This window comes from Bos indicus x Bos taurus, chromosome 17, assembly GCF_003369695.1.
Source record: "Bos indicus x Bos taurus breed Angus x Brahman F1 hybrid chromosome 17, Bos_hybrid_MaternalHap_v2.0, whole genome shotgun sequence".
NCBI classification, from domain to species: domain Eukaryota; kingdom Metazoa; phylum Chordata; class Mammalia; order Artiodactyla; family Bovidae; genus Bos; species Bos indicus x Bos taurus.
Window position 1 is genome coordinate 58,641,885 of NC_040092.1, and position 26,616 is coordinate 58,668,500.

Below are 26,616 nucleotides of genomic sequence, written 5' to 3' on the forward strand. Positions count from 1 at the left end.
CCTCTGTTCATGGGATTATCCCAGCAAGAAGACTGGAATGGGTTGCCATTTCCTCCTCCTATAGTTGATTCATTTTAGTGGAGACTAGCAGCCATGAAATTAAAAGATGCTTACTCCTTGGAAGGAAAGTTATGACCAACCTAGATAGCATATTCAAAAGCAGAGACATTACTTTGCCAACAAAGGTCTGTCTAGTCAAGGCTATGGTTTTTCCAATGGTCATGTATCGATGTGAGTGTTGGACTGTGAAGGAAGCTGAGCACCGAAGAATTGATGCTTTTGAACCGTGGTGTTGGAGAAGACTCTTGAGAGTCCCTTGGACTGCAAGGAGATCCAACCAGTCCATCCTAAAGGAAATCTGTCCTGGGTATTCATTGGAAGGACTGATGCTAAAGCTGAAACTCCAGTACTTTGGCCACCTCATGTGAAGAGTTGACTCATTGGAAAAGACTCTGATGCTGGGAGGGATTTGGGGCAGGAAGAGAAGGGGACGACAGAGGATGAGATGGCTCGGTGGCATCACAGACTTGATGGACGTGAGTTTGAGTGAACTCCAGGAGTTGGTGATGGACAGGGAGGCCTGGCGTGCTGCAATTCATGGGGTCTCAAAGAGTCGGACACGACTACGTGAATGAACTGAACTGAACTGTACACAATATTATTAAAAAAATCACAGTCTGGTAAAAATTAATTTTAAAAAATCTAAGCCATTTTAGATATATGTTGATCTCAAATACAAAAGACTTTGTGCTAGCAAAAAAAAAAAAAAGGATGCATAAATGAATGAATGATGAGACAATAAATGCAAACAGTCAAAATCAAAAAGGACGACCCAAAAAATTCGTTGCAAAGCAGATTTAAATGAGACGTATGGTCATTCAAAGAACAGAAGATCAGATTTACAAGGAGGTGGAACAGCAACAACATGAACTAGATCTGAAACAGCCCCAAAGAAGGTGTTTGGATACTCTATCACAAATGCCTTACTTCCTCTAAGCATTGTAGAAGCCCTTCTTGCTTGACTCAGAAAATAAATTTGCTAAGTCAGCAACTTGTTAAATAGAGTCTGTGTCTGGTTTTACCCACATATTTTTATTTTTATTTCTGGCTGTGCTGGGTCTTCGTTACTGTGTGGGCTTTTCTCTGGTTGTGGAGAGTGGGGGCTACTCTCTAGCTGTGGTGCTTGGACTTCCCGTTGCAGAGACTTCCCTTGTTGTGAAGCGTGGGCTCTAGGGCACACGGGCTTCGGTAGTTGTGGCTCCTGGGCTCTACAGCACAGGCTCAATAGCTGTGGCAAGCAGGCTTAGTTGTTCCATGGCATGTGGGGTCTTCCCAGATCAGGGATCAAACCTGTGCCTTCTGCACTGGCAGGAGGATTTTTTACCACTGAGCCACCAGGGAAGTCCCACAAATGGTTTTTTTTTTTTAATATAAATTATTTATTTTAATTGGAGGCTAATTACTCCTCAATATTGTATTGGTTTTGCCATACATCAACATGAATCTGCCACGGATGTACACGTGTTCCCTATCGTGAACCCCCCTCCCACCTCCTTCCCCATACCATCCCTCTGGGTCATCCCAGTGCACCAGCCCCGAGCACCCTGTATCATGCATCGAACCTGGACTGGTGATTCATTTCGCATATGATAATATACATGTTTCAATGCCATCCTCCCAAATCATCCCCCTCTCTCCCTCTCCACAGAGTCCAAAAGACTGTTCTATACATCTGTATCTCTTTTGCTGTCTCGCATACAGGGTTATCGCCACATGTGGTTTTAAAGAAAACTATCTATGAAACTGATATTTGAAGCTTCAGGAAAGGGAGCCACCGCGAACAATATATTTAGTGGGGAAAAGATGGAGATAGATATCCATTGACATCCAAGCTCCCTGAAACTGGGGGATAAAGGAAGTGTTGAGATGCAGACATGGAGGAGGCTGAGGGGCACAAAGGGGCTCCTGAGGACCAGTGCGAAGTCCAAAAGCCCCAGAATCCTGGAGCCCCTCTGAAGGCCCCACCAATGCACGTGAGACAACTGCAGCAAGGTTTACAATAAATCCGCATAACCAACCTTCAGCAAAACAGTAACTTGCTTAAATTCACTGTTTGCTGCTGGGGTAATACCCAGGTTGGGCTGCAGAAGTCTTTCTCAACAGATAACCAAGTCAAAGAGACCGGAGGGGGAATTAATAGGAGCAATAAAGATTATTTCAGATAGACTACATTTTGAAGAGGAGAGCAATTAACATGAGCCTTAAAATGATTATTTTCTTTTGAAAATGGGTATATAAATGAGCAACTATCCCCACAAGAGACTAGTAAGCAGCTATTAAAATCATGTTTTCAAAATAGTTGATATGGAGACTTAGGATAAAATAGAGAAGTGGAAAACAGCCACCTCAAAAACTGTATACACAGAAATAAAATCCTGCTTGATTCTTTTCTGCTTGATGCTATGTGCGAAGTATATGACCACACAGCATTTGTAACACAAAGCAGGCAAAATCAGGGTAATATCACGTTATCATTTTACAGGGGAAAGTAGAGTTCAGTTCAGTCACTCAGTTGTGTCCAACTCTTTGCGATCCCATGAACTGCAGCACGCAAGGCCTCCATGTCCATCACCAACTCCCAGAGTCCACCCAAACCCATGTCCATTGAGTCGATGATGCCACCCAACCATCTCATCCTCTATCGTCCCCTACTCCTCCTGCCCTCAATCTTTCCCAGCATCAGGGTCTTTTCACATGAGTCAGTTCTTCTCATTAGGTGGCCAAAGTATTGGAGTTTCAGCTTCAACGTCAGTCCTTCCAATGAATATTCACGACTGATCTCCTTTAGGATGGACTGGTTGGATCTCCTTGCAGTCCAGGGGACTCTCAAGAGTCTTCTCCAACATCATAGTTCAAAAGCATCAATTCTTTGGCGCTCAGCTTTCTTCACAGTCCAACTCTCACATCCATACATGACTACTGGAAAACCATAGCCTTGTCCAAACAGATCTTTGTTGGCAAAGTAATGTCTCTGATTTTTAATGTGCTGTCTAGGTTGGTCATAACTTTCCTTCCAGGGAGTAAGGATCTTTTAATTTCATTGCTGCAATCACCATCTGCAGTGATTTTGGAGCCCAGAAAAATAAAGTTAGCCACTGTTTCCACTGTTTCCCCATCTATCTGCCATGAAGTGATGGGACCAGATGCCATGATCTTAGTTTTCTGAATGTTGAGCTTTAAGCCAACTCTTTCACTCTCCTCTTTCACTTTCATCAAGAGGCTCTTTAGTTCTTCACTTTCTGCCATAAGGGTGGTGTCATCTGCATACCTGAGGTTATTGATATTTCTCCTGGCAATCTTAATTCCAGCTTGTGCTTCCTCCAGCCCAGTGTTTCTCATGATATACTCTGCATATAAGTTAAATCAGCAGTATGACGATATACGGACAACTAACCAATCTGATCGAATGGACCACAGCCTTGTCTAACTCAATGAAACTAAGCCATGCCATGTGGGACCACCGAAGACGGACGGGTCATGGTGGAGAGGTCTGACAGAGTGTGGTCCACTGGAGAAGGGAGTGGCAAATCACTTAGTATTCTTGCCGAGAGAACCCTATGAACAGGGGAAGGTGATAGTCCTCCAATACAGTGTTGGGAAGGTAGCTCCCAACTGGTAACACAGAGTCCAGCTAAAGACATATAACTTAAAATAAAAATGATGATCAGATTATATACTGCTGTTTCTAAAATGTTTAAGGTAATTGAAATGCCTATTTTGATTCTGAAAGGAGCATATTAGCTAGTGGTTACCAGTGGGGAGAGGGAAGAGGGAACGGCAATATGGGGATAGGAGAATAAGAGGTACAAGCTGTCATGTATAAAATGAGCTGCAAGGATATATTATTCTACAGGGCTTCCCTGCGGGCTCAGACAGTAAAGAATCTGCCTATAGTGCAGGAGACCTGGGTTTGATCTCTGAGTCGGGAAGATCCTCCGTAGAAGGGAATGGCAACCCACTGCAGTATTCTGGCCTGGAGAATCCCACGGACAGAGGAACCTGGCGGGCTACAGTCCATGGTGTCATAGAGAGTCGGACACGACTGAACAACTAAGTACAGCACATATATTGTACAGCACACAGGGAATGTAGCCATATTTTATAACAACTATAAATGGAGTATAACTTTTAAAAGTTGTGAATCATTATATTGTACACCTAGAACAAATAATAATGCACAGTAACTATACCTCAATTAAATTTTTTTTATCAGAAAGAAAATCAAAATCAGAAAGAAAATAAAATAAAATTGATGGTTCTAGTTCCAAGGCATTTAAAACTCACAAAACCAAATGTTAAATGGAATGATCATCATTCTTTGTCAAATATTAACATACCTGATAGTGACAAACCATGTTGATGTTCTGTGTATAGTCCCCAAAAGATAATATTTCAAAATAAGTTCAAAAACATGCAGCATGTTTAAGAAACACCACTTTGGAACTACACTGTCTGGTGGGTGTTTGTTATTCCTAAACTGTGTTTAAAGAACTACACAGTTCAACTTTCAACAGTGAGTAAGTAAAATATATGAGGTAATGTGTCAGCCTCAACATTAACAATCCCAATATCTACTTTCAGCTACCTAACAATTCCAATCATCAGGAATTAGCAGACCACCTAATGCACTAAAGGGAAGGATATGAGAAACTATTGGAAGAACCATCTGTGGACTTCCATAAGAAGCAGTGCATTGTAAAAAAAAATGTAAAAATGGTGATCAGAAAGAGATATTGAGCTGTTATCCCACATGAACATCAGTCCAATCCTCAAAAAGAGCTGGACATGACTGAATGTAAGCTCAGTCATGTTGCTATCCATTTTCCACCATCAGAATCCAAACCCTTACTTTGCCTCAGCTGAGTTTTTGCCAGCAGTCTCACTGGATTCCTTTCTGCAAACATTCCTAATATAGTTGCCTTAAATGGTATGGACCTAACAGAAGCAGAAGATATTAAGAAGAGGAGGCAAGAATACACAGAAGAACTATACAAAAAAGATCTTCATGACCCAGATAATCACGATGGTGTAATCACTCACCTACAGGCAGACGTCCTGGAATGTGAAGTCAAGTGGGCCTTAGGAAGCATCGCTACAAACAAAGCTAGTGGAGGTGATGGAATTCCAGTTGAGCTATTTCAAATCCTAAAAGAGGATGCTGTGAAAGTGCTTCACTCAACATGCCAGCAAATTTGGAAAACTCAGCAGTGGCCACAGGACTGGAAAAGGTCAGTTTTCATTCCAATCCCAAAGAAAGGCAATGCCAAAGAATGCTCAAACTACCACACAATTGCACTCACCTCACATGCTAGCAAAGTAATGCTCAAAATTCTCCAAGCCAGGCTTCAACAGTACCGTGAACTTTTAGATGTTCAAGCTGGTTTTAGAAAAGGCAAAGGACTCAGAGATCAAATTGCCAATGTCCGCTTGATCATCAAAAAAGCAAGAGAGCTTCAGAAATACGTCTATTTCTGGTTTATTGACTATGCAAAAGCCTTTGACTGTGTGGATCACAATAAACTCTGGAAAATTCTTCAGGAGATGGGAATACCAGACCACCTGGCCTGCCTCTTGAGAAATCTGTATGCAGGTCAGGAAGCAACAGTTAAAACTGGACATGGAACAACTAACTGCTTCCAAATAGGAAAAGGAGTACCTCAAGGCTGTATATTGCCATCCTGCTTATTTAACTTCTATGCAGAGTACATCATGACAAATGCTGGCCTGGTAGAAGCACAAGCTGGAATAGATTGCCAGGAGAGATATCAATAACCTCAGATATGCAGATGACACCACCCTTATGGCAGAAAGTGAAGAACAACTAAAAAGTCTCTTGATGAAAGTGAAAGAGGAGAGTGAAAATGTTGGCTTAAAGCTCAATTCAGAAAACTAAGATCATGGCATCTGGTCCCATCACTTCATGGCAAATAGATGGGGAAACAGTGGCAGACTTTATTTTGTGGGTTTCCAAAATCACTGCAGATGACTGCAGCCAAGAAATTAAGAGAGGCTTACTCTTTGGAAATGTATGACCAAACTAGATAGCATATTCAAAAGCAGAGACATTACTTTGCCAACAAAGGTCCGTCTAGTCAAGGCTACGGTTTTTCCAGTAGTCATGTATGGATGTGAGAGTTGGACTAATGAAAGCTTAGCACCAAAGAATTGATGCTTTTGAACTGTGGTGTTGGAGAAGACTCTTGAGAGTGCCTTGGACTGCAAGGAGATCCAACCAGTCCATCCTAAAGGAGATCAGTCCTGGGTGTTCATTGGAAGGACTGATGTTGAAGCTGAAACTCCAGTAGTTTAGCCACCTGATGCTAAGAACTGATGCATTTGAAAAGAACCTGATGTTGGGAAAGATGAGGGTTGGAGGAGTGGGGATGACAGAGGATGAGGTGATTGGATGGCATCACCGACTCAATGGACGTGAGTGAGTAAACTCCAGGAGACGGTGATGGACAGGGAGGCCTTGCATGTAGCCATGTGTGGTTTCACAAAGAGTCAACTGAGCATGACTGGACATGACTGAGCAACTGAACTGAACTGAAACTGAATGCTCTGCTAGAGTTAATCCCCCCTTACCAGTCCACAAGAGTATTTCTTTTTCTGCTGTCTCCCGATGCCATTTTATGTCATTTCTTGAATTTACTACTAATAACATACTGCACACATTACATGACCTTGTCAAAGACATGATTACAGTGGGTCATTCTTTCGCCGCTCACTGTTTACAGGATTCATGGCATGTGCGCTGTGTGTGTCTGCAGTGGACCCATGAATGTTTCTGGTTTGACACTATCATGTGGGCTTAACACTGAAATCACTTTGAAAAGTAGATTATTTAACTGGACCCAGAAGTTAGTAATTGATTCTAAGCACTTAGCCTAATTTTCCTCTCTTGGTCTCTGTCCTTCTGAAAACCCATTGCTTCCCTTTTTCTCAGTGTTTCCACTAGCTAACAATCCAAGAGCTATGCTAAGTCTTCTGTGAGGCTTTACTTTAAATCCAGAGGACCCTGCCGAAATCCCACCTACAAAAGACCTTCTTCTTTTCTGCTTTCAACCTGCTCTTTCAAAGTCATCTTCTTCCCCATAGAAGAGTAATCAGAGAGAGAGTGAATGCCACCTGATCATCCTTATCTCAGGACCCCGATGGATTATACTTAACTGGGCACGTATGATGTATTGGGCTCTCAGTCAAGCAATTTTACACACATTTTCTTATTTAATCCTTAGAGAAACACTGTGAGATAGGTGTAATGAGCCGCATTTTAAAATTAAGATGACAATGACCTTTTGGAGAACTCAGGGTTCAATCCACTCAGGGTCAGCACCTGGGACAGGGCCAAGCTCAGGGCTGAGTCCAGCCAGGTTTGACCATAAGCCCCTCTCACCACTGCACTACTGGATCCCTTTTACCTGGCCTACCATTTCATGCTCACATTCATCATTTATGTGTTTTTCTAGAATGCTTTAATTTCTTTAATCTACAGTATTATTCTTGTGCAACATTCCAGAAGCAAGAGTTCCTCTAGAGGAGAGAGACTTTGTCTATTTTGCTTCCATTTCTTGGTCTTTGTCAGTTTCCCTGCAGTAGTCAGTCCCATTAAGTAGAGCTGCATCATAACAGTGACTCCAGAGAAAAACTGTTTTAAAACATCAACAAACCTCGTGGTGGTGTAGAAACAGCAGGCCCAATACTGCGTGACTTTGTACTTGGAATGGCCCTGGTTGAAGAAGGCTCAGCTGTACAAAAGAGAAGTTGAGAAAGGGATTAAGGTTGAGGGAATGAGCGGACCACAGAGCACATCACAAAAGACAAATTCATCCCACATCTCTCCCAGTGGCAGCTCCAGAATTTTCATGTGGCACGGCCTTACAGGGAAGAAGGTGAGCCTTGATTTCCCCATCTGTAAAATGATAATACTTACTTCAAAATGTAGTTGAGAGGACTAAGTTAGTTTAATATATAATTTGTGTGCCTTCACACACACACACATCAGTTAGTATAGTGTGTAGTTAGTCACTCAGTTGTGTCCGACTCTTTGTGACTCATGGAATGTAGCGCATGAGGCTCTTCTGTCCATGGGATTTTCCAGGCAAGATTACTGGAGTGAGTGCCATTTCCTCGTCCAGGGAATCTTCTCAACCCAGGGTCTGAATTTGCATCTCCTGCACTGCAGGCGGATTCTTGACCACTGAGCCACCAGGGAAGTCCCCAGTTAGTATACTACAGGCATGTACATTCAAACTGGCTATTATTATTGTCCTTATAAATGGGGACTTGAAGCTCCTTTTGCATAGCATTTTACATAACTTTATAAATTGTCCATGTAAAAAAAGACGAAGACTCATGACAATTATACAAAGACTAATGTTCTGCTCCATGCCCCCCTGCCTCCATCTCTCAGATACAACCCTACTTCCCCAGTAAAAATGAAGACAAAGACACCATTAAATTTAGTTTTCTTCTAGCTAGAGAGTGGGTGAGGCAATACAAAAATCATCCATCATCCCACCACCCAATAATAGACATTTAATCATCTTGGTATATAGCTATCTGAACTTTTAGCTATTGTGTCTAAATATGGAATAATTGTGTTTAAATATATATAAATATGTAAATACCATTTTAAAATATATATATTCTCTGAGCATATGCCCAATATTTTGAATCCGCCTCTATTAAAAGATTTTTAATTCCTGCATACTGTGCCATTGTATGAATATTGTACTTTATCAGTCTCTGAGCATTTATGGTGTTTTTACTCTTATGACATTTGACACCATTCTCTGATAAACATTAGTGCACTAAACTTTGTGATGTATCTCTGCTCATTCTTTTAGGACATTGTAGTAAAGGAACTAGTACTCAAGTGTGATGCTGTAGGGGTGGAACGACCTCACTTCTCAGGACAGCATCACCTTGGCTCCTCAGCTAAATGTGACTGGATTCCTGGAGAATCCATAAAGAACTGAAAGTGTCGTTGGCACTTCTGCTCAGTCTATCTAAGGACAGATTTCCAAGGCTTTCCTCTTTCTACCAGCTGCCAGCTACTCAGTTCACCCTCAAATATTTCAGACAAGATTCATTGCCCCTAAACTAAAATATCTTCTCCCCTCTTATAAACCCTATTTCCACCTTGTTCCTTGACTTGTCCTACTACCTGATTCATTGTTATGGTTGTTGTGTTGCTCAGTTGTGTTCAACTCTTCTGCAGCCCCATGGACTCTAGCCTGCCAGGCTCCTCTGCCCATGGAATTTCCCAAGTAAGAATACTGGAGTGGGTTGCCATTTCCTTCTCCAGGGAATCTTCTCAACCCAGGGTCTGAAATTGCATCTCCTGATTGCAGGCGGATTCTTGACCACTGAGCCACCTGCGAAGCCCCGCCTAATTCATTACACGTATATAAACAATTGTCACACAAATTAGGTATATGGTGTGACAAATGACTAGTATCTCTAAGTTATCCTTCATCATTCAGATGCAAAGCTGTAAAATCTAATTTAAGGACAAGTGCTTTTCTCAATTGAAATATAGTTGATTTATTATAATTCAAAAATAATTCAGTTACACACACACACACACACATATATGTAATTTTCAGGTTCTTTTCCATTACAGTTATTACTAAATATTGCATATAGTCTCCTGTGCTATACGACAGGTCCTTGTTGTTGATGTATTTTACATATAGTATTGCATCTGCTAAGACCAAGCTTTTTTAAGCAGTAGCTAGATATAGGAATTTGAGGTTCAGCAACTATTGAGATTAAATTATGGAAAGAAAGATTTTCTTTAGGAATCAATGAAAGTATGTAAAACTAAAGAATAGCCAATTAACAAATATGATCTGTCTCTCTAGTTCAGTGCAATTCATTCACATTTAGGGCACACATTTATAACCCCTGTGGATACCAGTGAGCTTTTCTGAAGCAAGCTTCCCTGGGCTCCTAGATCCCAAGCCTGGCACATTTTGGATCTCTTCCACACTAGAACAGGGCTCCGTACATAGCGGATATTCAGTGAAATACTAGCTGTTGTAAATGTTTGGCCAATTTCCTTTCTTTTTTAAAAAGATCTTCTCATTTTCTTGAGATATAGTTGACATACAGCAACGAATTGCTTGACCAGGTTCTTATGGAGAGACGGGGAGGTGAGTGTCTGGATCGCGCCGAAAATGAATGTACTGATGAATGAAACAAGCCACATGCAAAGGGGCATGCACACAATGAGTGTAAGAATAGTGGAAACCTGCCTCCACAGCGGACTGACACAATATTTTTGATGTTTCAATAACAAGCACACAGTTTTACAACTAGAAGAAAAAAAAAATCCCAAAGTGAAAAACAAAAAAATAAAACCACACCAAATTTAAAGTTTTTAAGAAGTGCATGCGTGCTAAGTCACTTCAGTTGTGTCCGACTGTTTGCGACCCTACAGACTGCAGCCCATCAGGCTTCTCCATCCATGAGATCTTCAGGCAAGAATACTGGAATGGCTTGCCATTTCCTCCTCCAGGGGATCTTCCTGACCCAGGAATCCACCTGCATGTCTGGTCTCTTGCATTGGCAGGCGAGTTCTTTGCCACTAGTGCCACCTGGGTAGCTAAAAGTGTACCTGAAGCCATCTAGAGTTTTCACTGAGTGCAAAGATTGCGTTACCCCAGGCTTTCTGCCTGTCTGAGTCCGGAGTTTCAGTGGTTAGTTAGGGAGGTGTGCTCAGTCTATGGGTCGGTGCCCCTCCTCTTTATGAACACCTACAAGACCCTGCCTGCCCCAGCCCCTGCCTGCCTCCCCATCAGTGCTTGCAGCTTCACTCTCCTTTGGGGTCCAGGCATCTGGACAGCTCTTGGTTCCTCAGATGCAGCATACTCTTCTCCAAGCCCACACTTTGTACCTCGTCTTCTCTTTGCCTGAAATATCCTCCCGTGGTCCCCTTCTTGGCTGGCTATCCACTTCTCAGGTCCCAGTTCAAGGCCATTTTTATTAGGAGGTCTTCTCTGACCTCCTCTGACCTCTACTTCGGTTTAGGCTAAAAACTCCACAAGATCCCAGTGCTTGGCATAGTGTGTTAAAGCTAAATGAAATCTTATGGTTGACTGTTTAGAATCCAGGTGTGTTTCATAGGCCTTAATGCTGTGGAGGAAAAAAATTGCCCGCCGTATCAGTGAACAAAGGATGTTACAGATACCACGTTTTCAGCCATTGCTGCCACCACAGACTGTAGACCCTAAGGGGATTCAGGGTGCAGAGAAGCAGGCTACTGGCTCTAGATGGTTAAGGTGTATATCAAAGGAATGACTGTAGTTAAGCCCGGACTCTTGTATCTTCCCATAGAGGGAAAAGTGCTAAATTTATTAACTTGAGATGTCTGGCTTTCTTTAATTAAAAGTAACCTTCTGACTTTCTGACTACTTGACTTCTGCCTAAGGTACTTCATTATTCTGATATCATAGACATTAACATTTCTGAGACAGTAATATTCATAACAAACACATTGTGTATTAACTATATTCTAGACATTTTCTCTTCAAAACAATTACCTGAGAGTATACTATCATGTATTATTATGTGCAGAGGAATTAAACAATCATCAGAAACATTGCCGAACTTGCCTAAGATCATGAAGCTGATAAATGGTGGAGGTGAAGTTTGAATTCCCACCTATTGGACTGCAGAACTGTCTGCCAAGCTCTGTCATAATCTATGTAAAATAAAAAGGTTGAGAGTACCAAATGTCATTGAAAGATGAAATTCTCACCAAATGATGCAACTAACTCTCAAGTAAGCCTTCCCTTCTAGCAAATCAGGGCTAACTGAAAAAGATGCAAAAATAATAATTTATGTTGTGCAGAAGCAGAGGATGTGAAGGTTATTCCCTTAACATACAGGAGTAGAATGACCTCCAGTGTCAGATCCAGCTTATGGAAGGACAGGTATTTCTGGTTGGTAACAATTTATAACCTTAAATCTCATTTTTTTTTCCCTGCTAAGCATCTTTCTGTCCTGTTACTCTTGCTTACCATGAATCTTCAGAACTAAAGAAGCTTTCACATACTTTAGATGTGCCAGCTTTATTTTAAGATATTGGCATTTGAATAGCTAAACTCCCTATACACATTAGATGTGGGATTAAGGAAGTTAGACTGGATGAGAAAAATTCTAATTAAAAAAGGAAAACATTATCCCAAACTTCTCACAGCACTGATACTTCTCATGCCTGGCTGGACAATAATGAATGGGAAAACAGAAACTAGATCAGTATGCTCACTCTTGATGCTGTGTATTAGAATCATCTGTGTACTCAGACATTGGAGTCTAATGCACTGCCTGCAGCAAGAATATTGCTCCAGACTAGATAAACATGTAGAAACTTCAGTTTCCTATCGTTAGGATCTTTTCTTCCATTTTCAAAGGTCCTAACATCAGTAGTCCCCAATCTTACGGGCACCAGGGACCAGTTTCATGGAAGACAATTTTCCCGTGGACAAGGGTCGGGAGAAGACGGTTTTGGGATGAATCACCCACGTTACATTTTGTGCACGTTGTTTCTATTGTGACTACACTGAGATTAACCTCTACTAATGATAGTCTCCGTTTGCACTGCAGATCGTCAGGCATTAGGTTCTCGTAAGGAGCACACACCTGGTACCTTCCATGTGCAGATCACAGCAGGGTCCATGCTCTGCTAAAGAATCTAAAGCTGCTGCTGATCTGACAGGAGGTGGAGCTCAGGTGGCGATGTGAGCGATTGGGGTGGCTGTACATACAGATGATGCTGTGCTCACTCCTGCTATGTGGCCCGGTTCCTGACAAGGGTTGGGGACCCCTGTCTTACATCACCCTTATCTTGTGTTGAGTAGATTTATAAAGCAATTGGATATTAGCCTGATTTGCTTGAGAAGAGTGGGATATGACTTAGTGACTGAGCGACTTAGCGACTGAGACTGTGTCTCCTGGTCAGACACATGCCATTGCCATGGCCCACCTTCCCAGTTGCCTTCAACAGGTGCACTACGTTCACCTTCTGTGCTCTGGATTTATTTTCTTTCCTTTTGACTTTTAAATATCATCATGACTGAGAAATAAGTAGCAATATCAAAGGGAGAGCCCTAGAGAAAAAGATCACTTAGCCAGATAAAAGTGAGCAAAAGGTTACCATCACAGTCATAAAATTAGGGTTCATTCAGGGCAGTGCAGTTCAGTCCCTCAATCATGTCCAACTCTTTGCGACCCCATGAATTGCAGCACACCAGGCCTCCCTGTCCATCACCAACTCCCGGAGTTCACCCAAACCCACGTCCATCGAGTCGGTGATGCCATCAGCCATCTCATCCTCTGTCGTCCCCTTCTCCTCCTGCCCGCAATCCCTCCCAGCATCAGAGTCTTTTCCAATGAGTCAACTCTTTGCATGAGATGGCCAAAGTATTGGAGTTTCGGCTTTAGCATCAGTCCTTCCAAAGAACACCCAGGACTGATCTACTTCAGAATGCACTGGTTGGATCTCCTTGCAGTCCAAGGGACTCTCAAGAGTCTTCTCCAACACCACAGTTCAAAAGCATCAATTCTTTGACGTCAGCTTTCTTCACAGTCCAACTCTCACATCCATATATGACCACTGGAAAAACCATAGCCTTAACTAGACGGACCTTTGTTGGCAAAGTAATGTCTCTGCTTTTTAATATGGCATCTAGGTTGGTCATAACTTTCCTTCCAAGGAGAAAGCATCTTTTAATTTCATGGCTGCAGTCACCATCTCAGTGATAAAAGAAGACAGACTACGAGCCTTTACTACAGGATTCACTTTAGGGAAAGCATGAGTAGAACATTAAGTGACAATGTTGCAAGAGTATGGAAGAGCCAGGACTTCCCTGACAGTTCAGTGGTTAAGACTCTTCACTTTCAATGCAGGAGGTGTGAGTTTGACCCTTGGTCTAGGAATTAGGATTCCACATGCCAAATGGTGCAATGAAAAAGAAAAAAAAAAAAAAAAAAAGGAAGAAAAGAATAAGATAGGGCCAAGCTCAGAACATCAATGTGGATGATGAATAAGCAGTTTCATATGTGGATTAAATGTACAGACTCTAGAGCATGAATGCCTGGTTTCAAACTAATTTCACTAGTTATTAGCTGAGACCCTGGGCAGCAGACTTAACCACTCTCTACTTTTGTTTCATAATATATAAAATGAGGATAATAATTGTCAATCATGTAGAATTACTGGCTAGTTAAATGAATTAAGTATACACAGATATACTTATATAAAGGTTTACACAAATAGAAAAATTGGTCTTACAACTCATATGTAGGGACCCCAAATAGCCAAAATCATCTTGAAAAAGTACAGAGCTGGATGACTTACATTTCATCATTTCAAAACTTACTACAAAGCAATGGTAGTCAAAACAGTATGGTGCTGCCCTAAGGATCAATGGAATAGAATTGGGAGTCTAGAAATTAACTCCTATATCTGTGGTAACTGGCTTTCATCAAGGGTGTTAAGACCATTACGTGAGGAAAGAATAGTCTGGTCAAAATATCAAGGAAGACAAGGCTCTAGACATGCTGAGGTCGGAACTCTCCTCCTTCACTATGTACTGGAGGTTGGTATGGTGCTTGGGAACCAAGAAAAGAATGTACAGTGTTTTGTGGCTTGGGGCTTTTAGTATTTTTGGAGTCAATTACTGTTCTGAGACTGACATGGTCAGAACATTGCCTGACTCCCAAGATGCGGTAGAAGTCTCTCCGTGAGTAAGGCTTCCTAAGATTCTATACGCTGGCACTTCCCTGCTACTCTTAGAAAGTAGAGTGTGGCAGCCAGGGACTTGTGGGTGAGTTACTGTATCATAGAAGAAACAAGTCCTACAAGAAAACAGAAAATGGGCCTTTTCCAAAGAAGACATATATATGGCCAACAGACACATGAAAAGATGTTCAACACGGCTAATCATCAGAGAAATGCAAATCAAAGCCACAGTGAGATATCACTGCACATCTGTCATGTCAGAATGACTATCAAAGAAATCTACAAAAGTTGGCGAGGATGTGGAGAAAACAGAATCCTTGTATGCTGCTGGTGAGAATGGTAATTGGTGCAGCCATAATGGAAAATACTATGAAAATTGCTCCAAAAATTAAAAGTAGAGCTACCATAGGATCCAGCAATTCCATTCCTCAGTATATGCGCAGAGAAAATGAAAACACTATCTCCCAAAAATATATGAACCGCAATGTTCATAGCAGCATTGTTTACAATAGCCAAGGTATGAAAGTAAGCGAAGAGTCCATCAACAGATGAGAGGATAGAGAAGATGTATAACACACACCCACACACACACAAACAGACACACACAGATACACACACACAGACACACACACACATAGACACAGACACACACAGACACATACACAGACACACACAGACACACAAAGACACACACACACACAGACACACACACAAATAGACACACACACAGACACACACAGACATTCACACACACAAACACACACACAGACACATACAGACACACACAGACACACAAACACACACAGAGAGACACAGACACACACAGACACACAAACACACACACACAGACACACACACAGACACACAAACACTCACACACAGACACAGACACACACACACACAGAGACACACAAACACACAGACACAGACACACACACAGAGACACACACAGACACACACACACATAACCACAAACACACACACACACACACACACATACACTCACAGACACACACACACACACACAGACACACACACATACAGAGACACACAGACACACAGACACACACAAACACACACACAGGAATATTATTCAGCTGCAAAAAAGAATGAAACTCTGCCATTTGCAACAACATGGATGGGTCTAAAAAGTGTTATACTTAGTGAAATAAGTCAGAGGAAGACAAATATTTTATATCACTTATATGTGGAATCCAAAAAATAACATAAATGACTATAACAAAACAGAAATAGATTCCCAGATACAGAGAAGAAACTAGTGGTTACCAGTAGGTAGTGGGGGGCGGGAAGGGCAAAGGAGAGGTAAGGGATTAAGAGGTATGAACTATTATGTATAAAATAAATAACCTAGAAGAATATATTGTAGAGAACGAGGAATATAGTCAATAAATTTCATAAAACTTTTAATGCAGCATAATCAATAAAAATACTGAATCACTATGCTGCATACTTGAAACTAATATAACACTGTAAATCAATTATATTTCAACTAAGAGAAACCGAAAATGGGAAAATATTACCCTTGGGTTTTCTCATATGTCTACTGTCAATTCTTGCTTTTTTCTCTATCAGATCCCTAGAATCCGTTTCAGTATATGTCACAACCAAGTTTAATGGAGCAGTAAATAAGGACAATGAAATGAGTATGCTGATATCTAGGTTTTTCTCTATTAATGTTTAGTGGCATTGCTTAATGATAGAGACAGCTTAGAAAACACAGGTTGTATATGTTTGCTTTAACTTGAAAAATTGTAAAACTTTTCCTAATTATGTTGTATGATTCTTTTCCAGAGAATTTAGAAAGTATTAAAAAGCATTACTTTGCCAACAACGGTCCATCTAGTCAAGGTTATGGTTTTTCCAGTAGTATGTCTACTGGAGGTGAGAGTTGGACTGTGACGGAAGCTGAGCACCGAAGAATTGATGCTTTTGAACTGTGATGTTGGAGAAGACTCTTGAGAGTCCATTGGACTGCAAGGAGATCCAACCAGTCCATCCTAAAGAGATCAGTCTTGGGTGTTCACTGGAAGGACTGATGCTGAAGCTGAAACTCCAATACTTTGGCCACCTCATGTGAAGAGTTGACTCACTGGAAAAGACCCTGATGCTGGGAAGGATTGGGGGCAGGAGGAGAAGGGGACGACAGAGGATGAGATGGCTGGTTGGCGTCACCGACATGATGGATGTGAGTCTGGGTAGGCTCCAAGAGTTGGTGATGGACAGGGAGGCCTGGCGTGCTGCAATTCATGGGGTCGCAAAGAGTTGGACACAACTGAATGACTGAACTGAACTGAACTGAAATAGCAGAAAAAAATTACCCCAATTCCAAGAGCCAGAGGTAACCTGGCAATGTTTCTTTTCAGTGTTGTTGCTTTAATTTGACTCATGTATCATAGAATATCACACAGATAGGTGCTTATTAAATACACAGATATGATGCTAATGGCTGGAAATCTATTACCCATCTCCTTTGGTTGGTAACTTACCTGGTGAATCCCAAGTGACAGTGGTCTCTGTACGCTGTGTTGCAACAGGTTCTCTGGAAGTATAACCTATAAAGACATTTGGGAAAATTATCTAAAATGTGCTTCCCCAGTAGGATCATAGATGTTATCAGTCATCATCTAAAGACCAAAGTACAAAGAAATTCATCACAAGAATGTGAAATCCAACTTTCCAATTTGAAACCAGTGCAAGTTGATTTTGAGATACTGTGCCTCCTTCCCCGTCTTAGAAATCCTTCTTCAGGGGTTCAGAGTGAGAGTGTTCATTTCTTTCTAGAAACCCAGCTTCACACTAACCTAGAGATTTAGAGATTTGGAAACTAGCCTATGGATCATCTCAGGCTGACCTTTGAGGCATCACTGAAGTTTAGACATGAAAAGGATTTTGATGCCATCTAGTCTGTGTTTTATTTGATAGGCAGGACGAAACTGAGACCCATGCGAGTCAATCAGTTCCCCACACTTAAACTGGTCTGCAACAAAATTCTGATCATTTGGTGTTTCTGCAACTAGTATTAGCTGAGTGCCTACTACATGCCTAGCAGGCTTCCCTGGTGGCTCAGATGGTAAAGAATCTGCCTGCAATACAGGAGATGCAGGTTCGATCCCTGGGTCAGGAAGATGTCATGGAGAAGCGCAACCTACTCCAGTATTCTTGGCTGGAATATTCCATGGACAGAGGAGTCTGGTATGCTACAGTCCATGGGATCACATGGATGAAACTGAGAGACTACACACATATGTAAGCCTAGCAGAGTGGGGGAGACAAAAATGAAGACACAGATTTGGCTTTTAAGAAATTTAGAGTGCTGTGTCCCTGAATCCCAGTTCAGATCTCAGTCCTGTAACAATTAAATTGAGAGAAACGTTCTCTTCCTAGATTACTGAAGGAAAAGGAGAAGCCTTGCTTCTTTGCTGAGTCATTCTAACCGTGTGCCTGCAAGGCGTGTGTGGTGAGATGCACACAGATCACCAAGGCCTATGGACCCAGAGCTCTCTCCAAGTGCTGTTTAGCATCAGGACCCTATACTCAAATCAGAGCTTTGGCTTTTCCTTGAACACACTCTGCCTTCTTCTGCCTCCGAATTGTCTTCCTTCATCTCCCTTCTACCTCCACCACCCTCCCCAGATTTTGCAAGTTTGGCTTCTTCTCATTGTTCAACTTTCATCAGAAAGGTCACAAACTCAAAGAAAAAGGTCCTGCTACCCTTCTCTATGTTGGCCTTCTGCAGTATGTCCATCACCTTCCCTGGTTTATTTCTGGGTGCTATTTGTCACCCTTGTATTTCCATACTTGTTCTGCTGAATGCCTCTGTTCCCTCCGTCTCCCTGCCCCCACCCGCCCTGAACATGAACTCAGGAGCTCATTCGTGGCACTGTCGTGGCCTTGGGGTACCTCATGCATAATTCCTGAAGGCACAAATGAGTGAAGGAATTCAGGGATTGGGAATCAAATCATTCAGAAAAAATTCCTTTCCTCCAGGGGAATCTTCCCGACCCAGGGATCAAACCCGTGTCTCTCACGTCTCTTGCTTTGGCATGAGGATTCTTTACCACTAGTGCCACCAGCGTGGGTGCTAAGTCGCTTCAGTCGAGTCCAACTCTTTGCGACACTGTGGACTGTAGCTAGCCAGGCTTCTCTGTCCATGGGATTCTCCAGGCCAGAATACTGGAGTGGGCTCCCATTTCCTTCTCCAGGAAGATAACTCTGCTAGTCTTCTGTTTCCTGGAATTGCCCCCTTCTCCTTCACTTCTCAGAAGTCACCATCCTATACCCAGGTTTGTTTCCTAGGTTATAATTGTTAGCATAGCTAAATACCTCTTCACTACTGCCAGACGCTGGAGTAAGGACATTACGGTAATGACTTTGTTTAGTCCTTAGGCGACTACTCGTTGACAGCAGTAGGCAGGTACCAATATTGCCTGTATTTCTCAGATAAGAACAGTGAGGCTGAGGGAGGGAAAGGAACTTGCCTTAATGCGCCCTGGTTTTCAGATGTGAAGCCAGGTTTGAAACTTTCATATCTGTGCTTTAACCATTACACACTTTATCCCCTAGTGCAGGGTCAGGTGAAAAGTTTGTTCCGATATTTCCATGACATCTTATGAACGAAGGAATTTTTTGGCCAACCGTCCAACCAGTCCATTCTCGAGGAGATCAGCCCTGGGATTTCTTTGGAAGGAATGATGCTAAAGCTGAAACTCCAGTACTTTGGCCACCTCATGTGAAGAGTTGACTCATTGGAAAAGACTCTGATGCTGGGAGGGATTGGGGGCAGGAGAAGAAGGGGACGACAGAGGATGAGATGGCTGGATGGCATCACTGACTCGATGGATGTGAGTCTGGGTGAACTCCGGGAGTTGGTGATGGACAGGGAGGCCTGGCGTGCTGCAATTCATGGGGTCGCAAAGAGTTGGACACAACTGAATGACTGAACTGAACTGAACTGAAATAGCAGAAAAAAATTACCCCAATTCCAAGAGCCAGAGGTAACCTGGCAATGTTTCTTTTCAGTGTTGTTGCTTTAATTTGACTCATGTATCATAGAATATCACACAGATAGGTGCTTATTAAATACACAGATATGATGCTAATGGCTGGAAATCTATTACCCATCTCCTTTGGTTGGTAACTTACCTGGTGAATCCCAAGTGACAGTGGTCTCTGTACGCTGTGTTGCAACAGGTTCTCTGGAAGTATAACCTATAAAGACATTTGGGAAAATTATCTAAAATGTGCTTCCCCAGTAGGATCATAGATGTTATCAGTCATCATCTAAAGACCAAAGTACAAAGAAATTCATCACAAGAATGTGAAATCCAACTTCCCAATTTGAAACCAGTGCAAGTTGATTTTGAGATACCGTGCCTCCTTCCCTGTCTTAGAAATCCTTCTCCAGGGGTTCAGAGTGAGAGTGTTCACTTCTTTCTAAAAACCCAGCTTCACACTAACCTAGAGATTTAGAGATTTGGAAACTAGCCTATGGATCATCTCAGGCTGACCTTTGAGGCATCACTGAAGTTTAGACATGAAAAGGATTTTGATGCCATCTAGTCTGTGTTTTATTTGATAGGCAGGATGAAACTGAGACCCATGCGAGTCAATCAGTTCCCCACACTTAAACTGGTCTGCAACAAAATTCTGATCATTTGGTGTTTCTGCAACTAGTATTAGCTGAGTGCCTACTACATGCCTAGCAGGCTTCCCTGGTGGCTCAGATGGTAAAGAATCTGCCTCCAATACAGGAGATGCAGGTTCGATCCCTGGGTCAGGTAGATGTCATGGAGAAGCGCAACCTACTCCAGTATTCTTGGCTGGAATATTCCATGGACAGAGGAGTCTGGTATGCTACAGTCCATGCGATTACATGGATGAAACTGAGAGACTACACACATATGTAAGCCTAGCAGAGTGGGGGAGACAAAAATGAAGACACAGATTTGGCTTTTAAGAAATTTAGAGTGCTGTGTCCCTGAATCCCAGTTCAGATCTCAGTCCTGTAACAATTAAATTGAGAGAAACGTTCTCTTCCTAGATTACTGAAGGAAAAGGAGAAGCCTTGCTTCTTTGCTGAGTCATTCTAACCGTGTGCCTGCAAGGCGTGTGTGGTGAGATGCACACAGATCACCAAGGCCTATGGACCCAGAGCTCTCTCCAAGTGCTGTTTAGCATCAGGACCCTATACTCAAATCAGAGCTTTGGCTTTTCCTTGAACACACTTTGCCTTCTTCTGCCTCCGAATTGTCTTCCTTCATCTCCCTTCTACCTCCACCACCCTCCCCAGATTTTGCAAGTTTGGCTTCTTCTCATTGTTCAACTTTCATCAGAAAGGTCACAAACTCAAAGAAAAAGGTCCTGCTACCCTTCTCTATGTTGGCCTTCTGCAGTATGTCCATCACCTTCCCTGGTTTATTTCTGGGTGCTATTTGTCACTCTTGTATTTCAATACTTGTTCTGCTGAATGCCTCTGTCCCCTCCCTCTCCCTGCCCCACCCGCCCTGAACATGAACTCAGGGGCTCATTCGTGGCACTGTCGTGGCCTTGGAGTACCTCATGCATAATTTCTGAAGGCACAAATGAGTGAAGGAATTCAGGGATTGGGAATCAAATCATTTAGAAAAAACTCCTTTCCTCCAGGGGAATCTTCCCGACCCAGGGATCAAACCCGTGTCTCTCACGTCTCTTGCTTTGGCATGAGGATTCTTTACCACTAGTGCCACCAGCGTGGGTGCTAAGTCGCTTCAGTCGAGTCCGACTCTTTGCGACACTGTGGACTGTAGCTAGCCAGGCTTCTCTGTCCATGGGATTCTCCAGGCCAGAATACTGGAGTGGGCTCCCATTTCCTTCTCCAGGAAGATAACTCTGCTAGTCTTCTGTTTCCTGGAATTGCCCCCTTCTCCTTCACTTCTCAGAAGTCACCATCCTATACCCAGGTTTGTTTCCTAGGTTATAATTGTTAGCATAGCTAAATACCTCTTCACTACTGCCAGACGCTGGAGTAAGGACATTACGGTAATGACTTTGTTTAGTCCTTAGGCGACTACTCGTTGACAGCAGTAGGCAGGTACCAATATTGGCTGTATTTCTCAGATAAGAACAGTGAGGCTGAGGGAGGGAAAGGAACTTGCCTTAATGCGCCCTGGTTTTCAGATGTGAAGCCAGGTTTGAAACTTTCATATCTGTGCTTTAACCATTACACACTTTATCCCCTAGTGCAGGGTCAGGCGAAAAGTTTGTTCCGATATTTCCATGACATCTTATGAACGAAGGAATTTTTTGGCCAACCGTCCAACCAGTCCATTCTCGAGGAGATCAGCCCTGGGATTTCTTTGGAAGGAATGATGCTAAACCTGAAACTCCAGTACTTTGGCCACCTCATGTGAAGAGTTGACTCATTGGAAAAGACTCTGATGCTGGGAGGGATTGGGGGCAGGAGAAGAAGGGGACGACAGAGGATGAGATGGCTGGATGGCATCACTGACTCGATGGATGTGAGTCTGGGTGAACTCCGGGAGTTGGTGATGGACAGGGAGGCCTGGCGTGCTGCAATTCATGGGGTCGCAAAGAGTTGGACACAACTGAATGACTGAACTGAACTGAACTGAAATAGCAGAAAAAAATTACCCCAATTCCAAGAGCCAGAGGTAACCTGGCAATGTTTCTTTTCAGTGTTGTTGCTTTAATTTGACTCATGTATCATAGAATATCACACAGATAGGTGCTTATTAAATACACAGATATGATGCTAATGGCTGGAAATCTATTACCCATCTCCTTTGGTTGGTAACTTACCTGGTGAATCCCAAGTGACAGTGGTCTCTGTACGCTGTGTTGCAACAGGTTCTCTGGAAGTATAACCTATAAAGACATTTGGGAAAATTATCTAAAATGTGCTTCCCCAGTAGGATCATAGATGTTATCAGTCATCATCTAAAGACCAAAGTACAAAGAAATTCATCACAAGAATGTGAAATCCAACTTCCCAATTTGAAACCAGTGCAAGTTGATTTTGAGATACTGTGCCTCCTTCCCCGTCTTAGAAATCCTTCTTCAGGGGTTCAGAGTGAGAGTGTTCATTTCTTTCTAAAAACCCAGCTTCCTGGAAAATCTCAGGCTGACCTTTGAGGCATCACTGAAGTTTAGACATGAAAAGGATTTTGATGCCATCTAGTCTGTGTTTTATTTGATAGGCAGGATGAAACTGAGACCCATGCGAGTCAATCAGTTCCCCACACTTAAACTGGTCTGCAACAAAATTCTGATCATTTGGTGTTTCTGCAACTAGTATTAGCTGAGTGCCTACTACATGCCTAGCAGGCTTCCCTGGTGGCTCAGATGGTAAAGAATCTGCCTCCAATACAGGAGATGCAGGTTCGATCCCTGGGTCAGGTAGATGTCATGGAGAAGCGCAACCTACTCCAGTATTCTTGGCTGGAATATTCCATGGACAGAGGAGTCTGGTGTGCTACAGTCCATGCGATTACATGGATGAAACTGAGAGACTACACACATATGTAAGCCTAGCAGAGTGGGGGAGACAAAAATGAAGACACAGATTTGGCTTTTAAGAAATTTAGAGTGCTGTGTCCCTGAATCCCAGTTCAGATCTCAGTCCTGTAACAATTAAATTGAGAGAAACGTTCTCTTCCTAGATTACTGAAGGAAAAGGAGAAGCCTTGCTTCTTTGCTGAGTCATTCTAACCGTGTGCCTGCAAGGCGTGTGTGGTGAGATGCACACAGATCACCAAGGCCTATGGACCCAGAGCTCTCTCCAAGTGCTGTTTAGCATCAGGACCCTATACTCAAATCAGAGCTTTGGCTTTTCCTTGAACACACTTTGCCTTCTTCTGCCTCCGAATTGTCTTCCTTCATCTCCCTTCTACCTCCACCACCCTCCCCAGATTTTGCAAGTTTGGCTTCTTCTCATTGTTCAACTTTCATCAGAAAGGTCACAAACTCAAAGAAAAAGGTCCTGCTACCCTTCTCTATGTTGGCCTTCTGCAGTATGTCCATCACCTTCCCTGGTTTATTTCTGGGTGCTATTTGTCACTCTTGTATTTCAATACTTGTTCTGCTGAATGCCTCTGTCCCCTCCCTCTCCCTGCCCCCACCCGCCCTGAACATGAACTCAGGGGCTCATTCGTGGCACTGTCGTGGCCTTGGAGTACCTCATGCATAATTTCTGAAGGCACAAATGAATGAAGGAATTCAGGGATTGGGAATCAAATCATTTAGAAAAAACTCCTTTCCTCCAGGGGAATCTTCCCGACCCAGGGATCAAACCCGTGTCTCTCACGTCTCTTGCTTTGGCATGAGGATTCTTTACCACTAGTGCCACCAGCGTGGGTGCTAAGTCGCTTCAGTCGAGTCCGACTCTTTGCGACACTGTGGACTGTAGCTAGCCAGGCTTCTCTGTCCATGGGATTCTCCAGGCCAGAATACTGGAGTGGGCTCCCATTTCCTTCTCCAGGAAGATAACTCTGCTAGTCTTCTGTTTCCTGGAATTGCCCCCTTCTCCTTCACTTCTCAGAAGTCACCATCCTATACCCAGGTTTGTTTCCTAGGTTATAATTGTTAGCATAGCTAAATACCTCTTCACTACTGCCAGACGCTGGAGTAAGGACATTACGGTAATGACTTTGTTTAGTCCTTAGGCGACTACTCGTTGACAGCAGTAGGCAGGTACCAATATTGGCTGTATTTCTCAGATAAGAACAGTGAGGCTGAGGGAGGGAAAGGAACTTGCCTTAATGCGCCCTGGTTTTCAGATGTGAAGCCAGGTTTGAAACTTTCATATCTGTGCTTTAACCATTACACACTTTATCCCTAGTGCAGGGTCAGGCGAAAAGTTTGTTCCGATATTTCCATGACATCTTATGAACGAAGGAATTTTTTGGCCAACCGTCCAACCAGTCCATTCTCGAGGAGATCAGCCCTGGGATTTCTTTGGAAGGAATGATGCTAAAGCTGAAACTCCAGTACTTTGGCCACCTCATGTGAAGAGTTGACTCATTGGAAAAGACTCTGATGCTGGGAGGGATTGGGGGCAGGAGAAGAAGGGGACGACAGAGGATGAGATGGCTGGATGGCATCACTGACTCGATGGATGTGAGTCTGGGTGAACTCCGGGAGTTGGTGATGGACAGGGAGGCCTGGCGTGCTGCAATTCATGGGGTCGCAAAGAGTTGGACACAACTGAATGACTGAACTGAACTGAACTGAAATAGCAGAAAAAAATTACCCCAATTCCAAGAGCCAGAGGTAACCTGGCAATGTTTCTTTTCAGTGTTGTTGCTTTAATTTGACTCATGTATCATAGAATATCACACAGATAGGTGCTTATTAAATACACAGATATGATGCTAATGGCTGGAAATCTATTACCCATCTCCTTTGGTTGGTAACTTACCTGGTGAATCCCAAGTGACAGTGGTCTCTGTACGCTGTGTTGCAACAGGTTCTCTGGAAGTATAACCTATAAAGACATTTGGGAAAATTATCTAAAATGTGCTTCCCCAGTAGGATCATAGATGTTATCAGTCATCATCTAAAGACCAAAGTACAAAGAAATTCATCACAAGAATGTGAAATCCAACTTCCCAATTTGAAACCAGTGCAAGTTGATTTTGAGATACTGTGCCTCCTTCCCCGTCTTAGAAATCCTTCTTCAGGGGTTCAGAGTGAGAGTGTTCATTTCTTTCTAAAAACCCAGCTTCCTGGAAAATCTCAGGCTGACCTTTGAGGCATCACTGAAGTTTAGACATGAAAAGGATTTTGATGCCATCTAGTCTGTGTTTTATTTGATAGGCAGGACGAAAATGAGACCCATGCGAGTCAATCAGTTCCCACACTGAAACTGGTCTGCAACAAAATTCTGATCATTTGGTGTTTCTGCAACTAGTATTAGCTGAGTGCCTACTACATGCCTAGCAGGCTTCCCTGGTGGCTCAGATGGTAAAGAATCTGCCTGCAATACAGGAGATGCAGGTTCGATCCCTGGGTCAGGAAGATGTCATGGAGAAGCGCAACCTACTCCAGTATTCTTGGCTGGAATATTCCATGGACAGAGGAGTCTGGTGTGCTACAGTCCGTGGGATTACATGGATGAAACTGAGAGACTACACACACATGTAAGCCTAGCAGAGTGGGGGAGACAAAAATGAAGACACAAATTTGGCTTTTTAAGAAATTTAGAGGGGGAGGAGCCAAGATGGCGGAGGAGTAGGATGGGGAGAACACTTTCTCCCCCACAAATTCATCAAAGAGCATTTAAACGTCGAGTAAATTCCACAAAACAACTTCTGAATGCCGGCAGAGGACATCAGGCACCCAGAAAAGCAACCCAACTCTTCGAAAGGAGAGAGAAGAAATACAGCTCCACCCACCAGAACACCGACACAAGCTTCCCTAACCAGGAAACCTTGACAAGCCACCTGTACAAACCCACACCACAGTGAGGAAACGCCACAATAAAGAGAACTCCACAAAATGCCAGAATACAGAAAGGACACCCAAACTCAGCAATTTAACAAGATGAAGAGACAAAGGAATACTCAGCAGATAAAGGAACAAGATAAATGCCCACCAAACCAACAAAAGAGGAAGAGATAGGGAATCTACCTGATAAAGAATTCCGAATAATGATAGTGAAATTGATCCAAAATCTTGAAACTAAAATGGAATCACAGATAAATAGCCTGGAGACAAGGATTGAGAAGATGCAAGAAGGTTTAACAAGGACCTAGAAGAAATAAAAAAGAGTCAATATATAATGAATA

The 26,616-nt window shown here is 42.8% G+C and overlaps 1 protein-coding gene across 3 annotated transcripts in view; it reads right to left on the reverse strand.

Moving 5' to 3' along the window:
- Positions 1–26,616, reverse strand: part of LOC113907808 — an 83,086-nt gene that overhangs the window by 47,813 nt on the left and 8,657 nt on the right. For all 3 annotated transcript variants that reach the window (XM_027567434.1, XM_027567433.1, XM_027567435.1), the window contains 4 exons: positions 25,248–25,313; positions 22,631–22,696; positions 19,976–20,041; positions 17,320–17,385 (listed from right to left, as the gene is read on the reverse strand). In XM_027567434.1, coding sequence (XP_027423235.1) covers positions 17,320–17,385; positions 19,976–20,041; positions 22,631–22,696; positions 25,248–25,313 — 264 coding nt within the window. The remainder of the gene's footprint in view (positions 1–17,319; positions 17,386–19,975; positions 20,042–22,630; positions 22,697–25,247; positions 25,314–26,616) is intronic.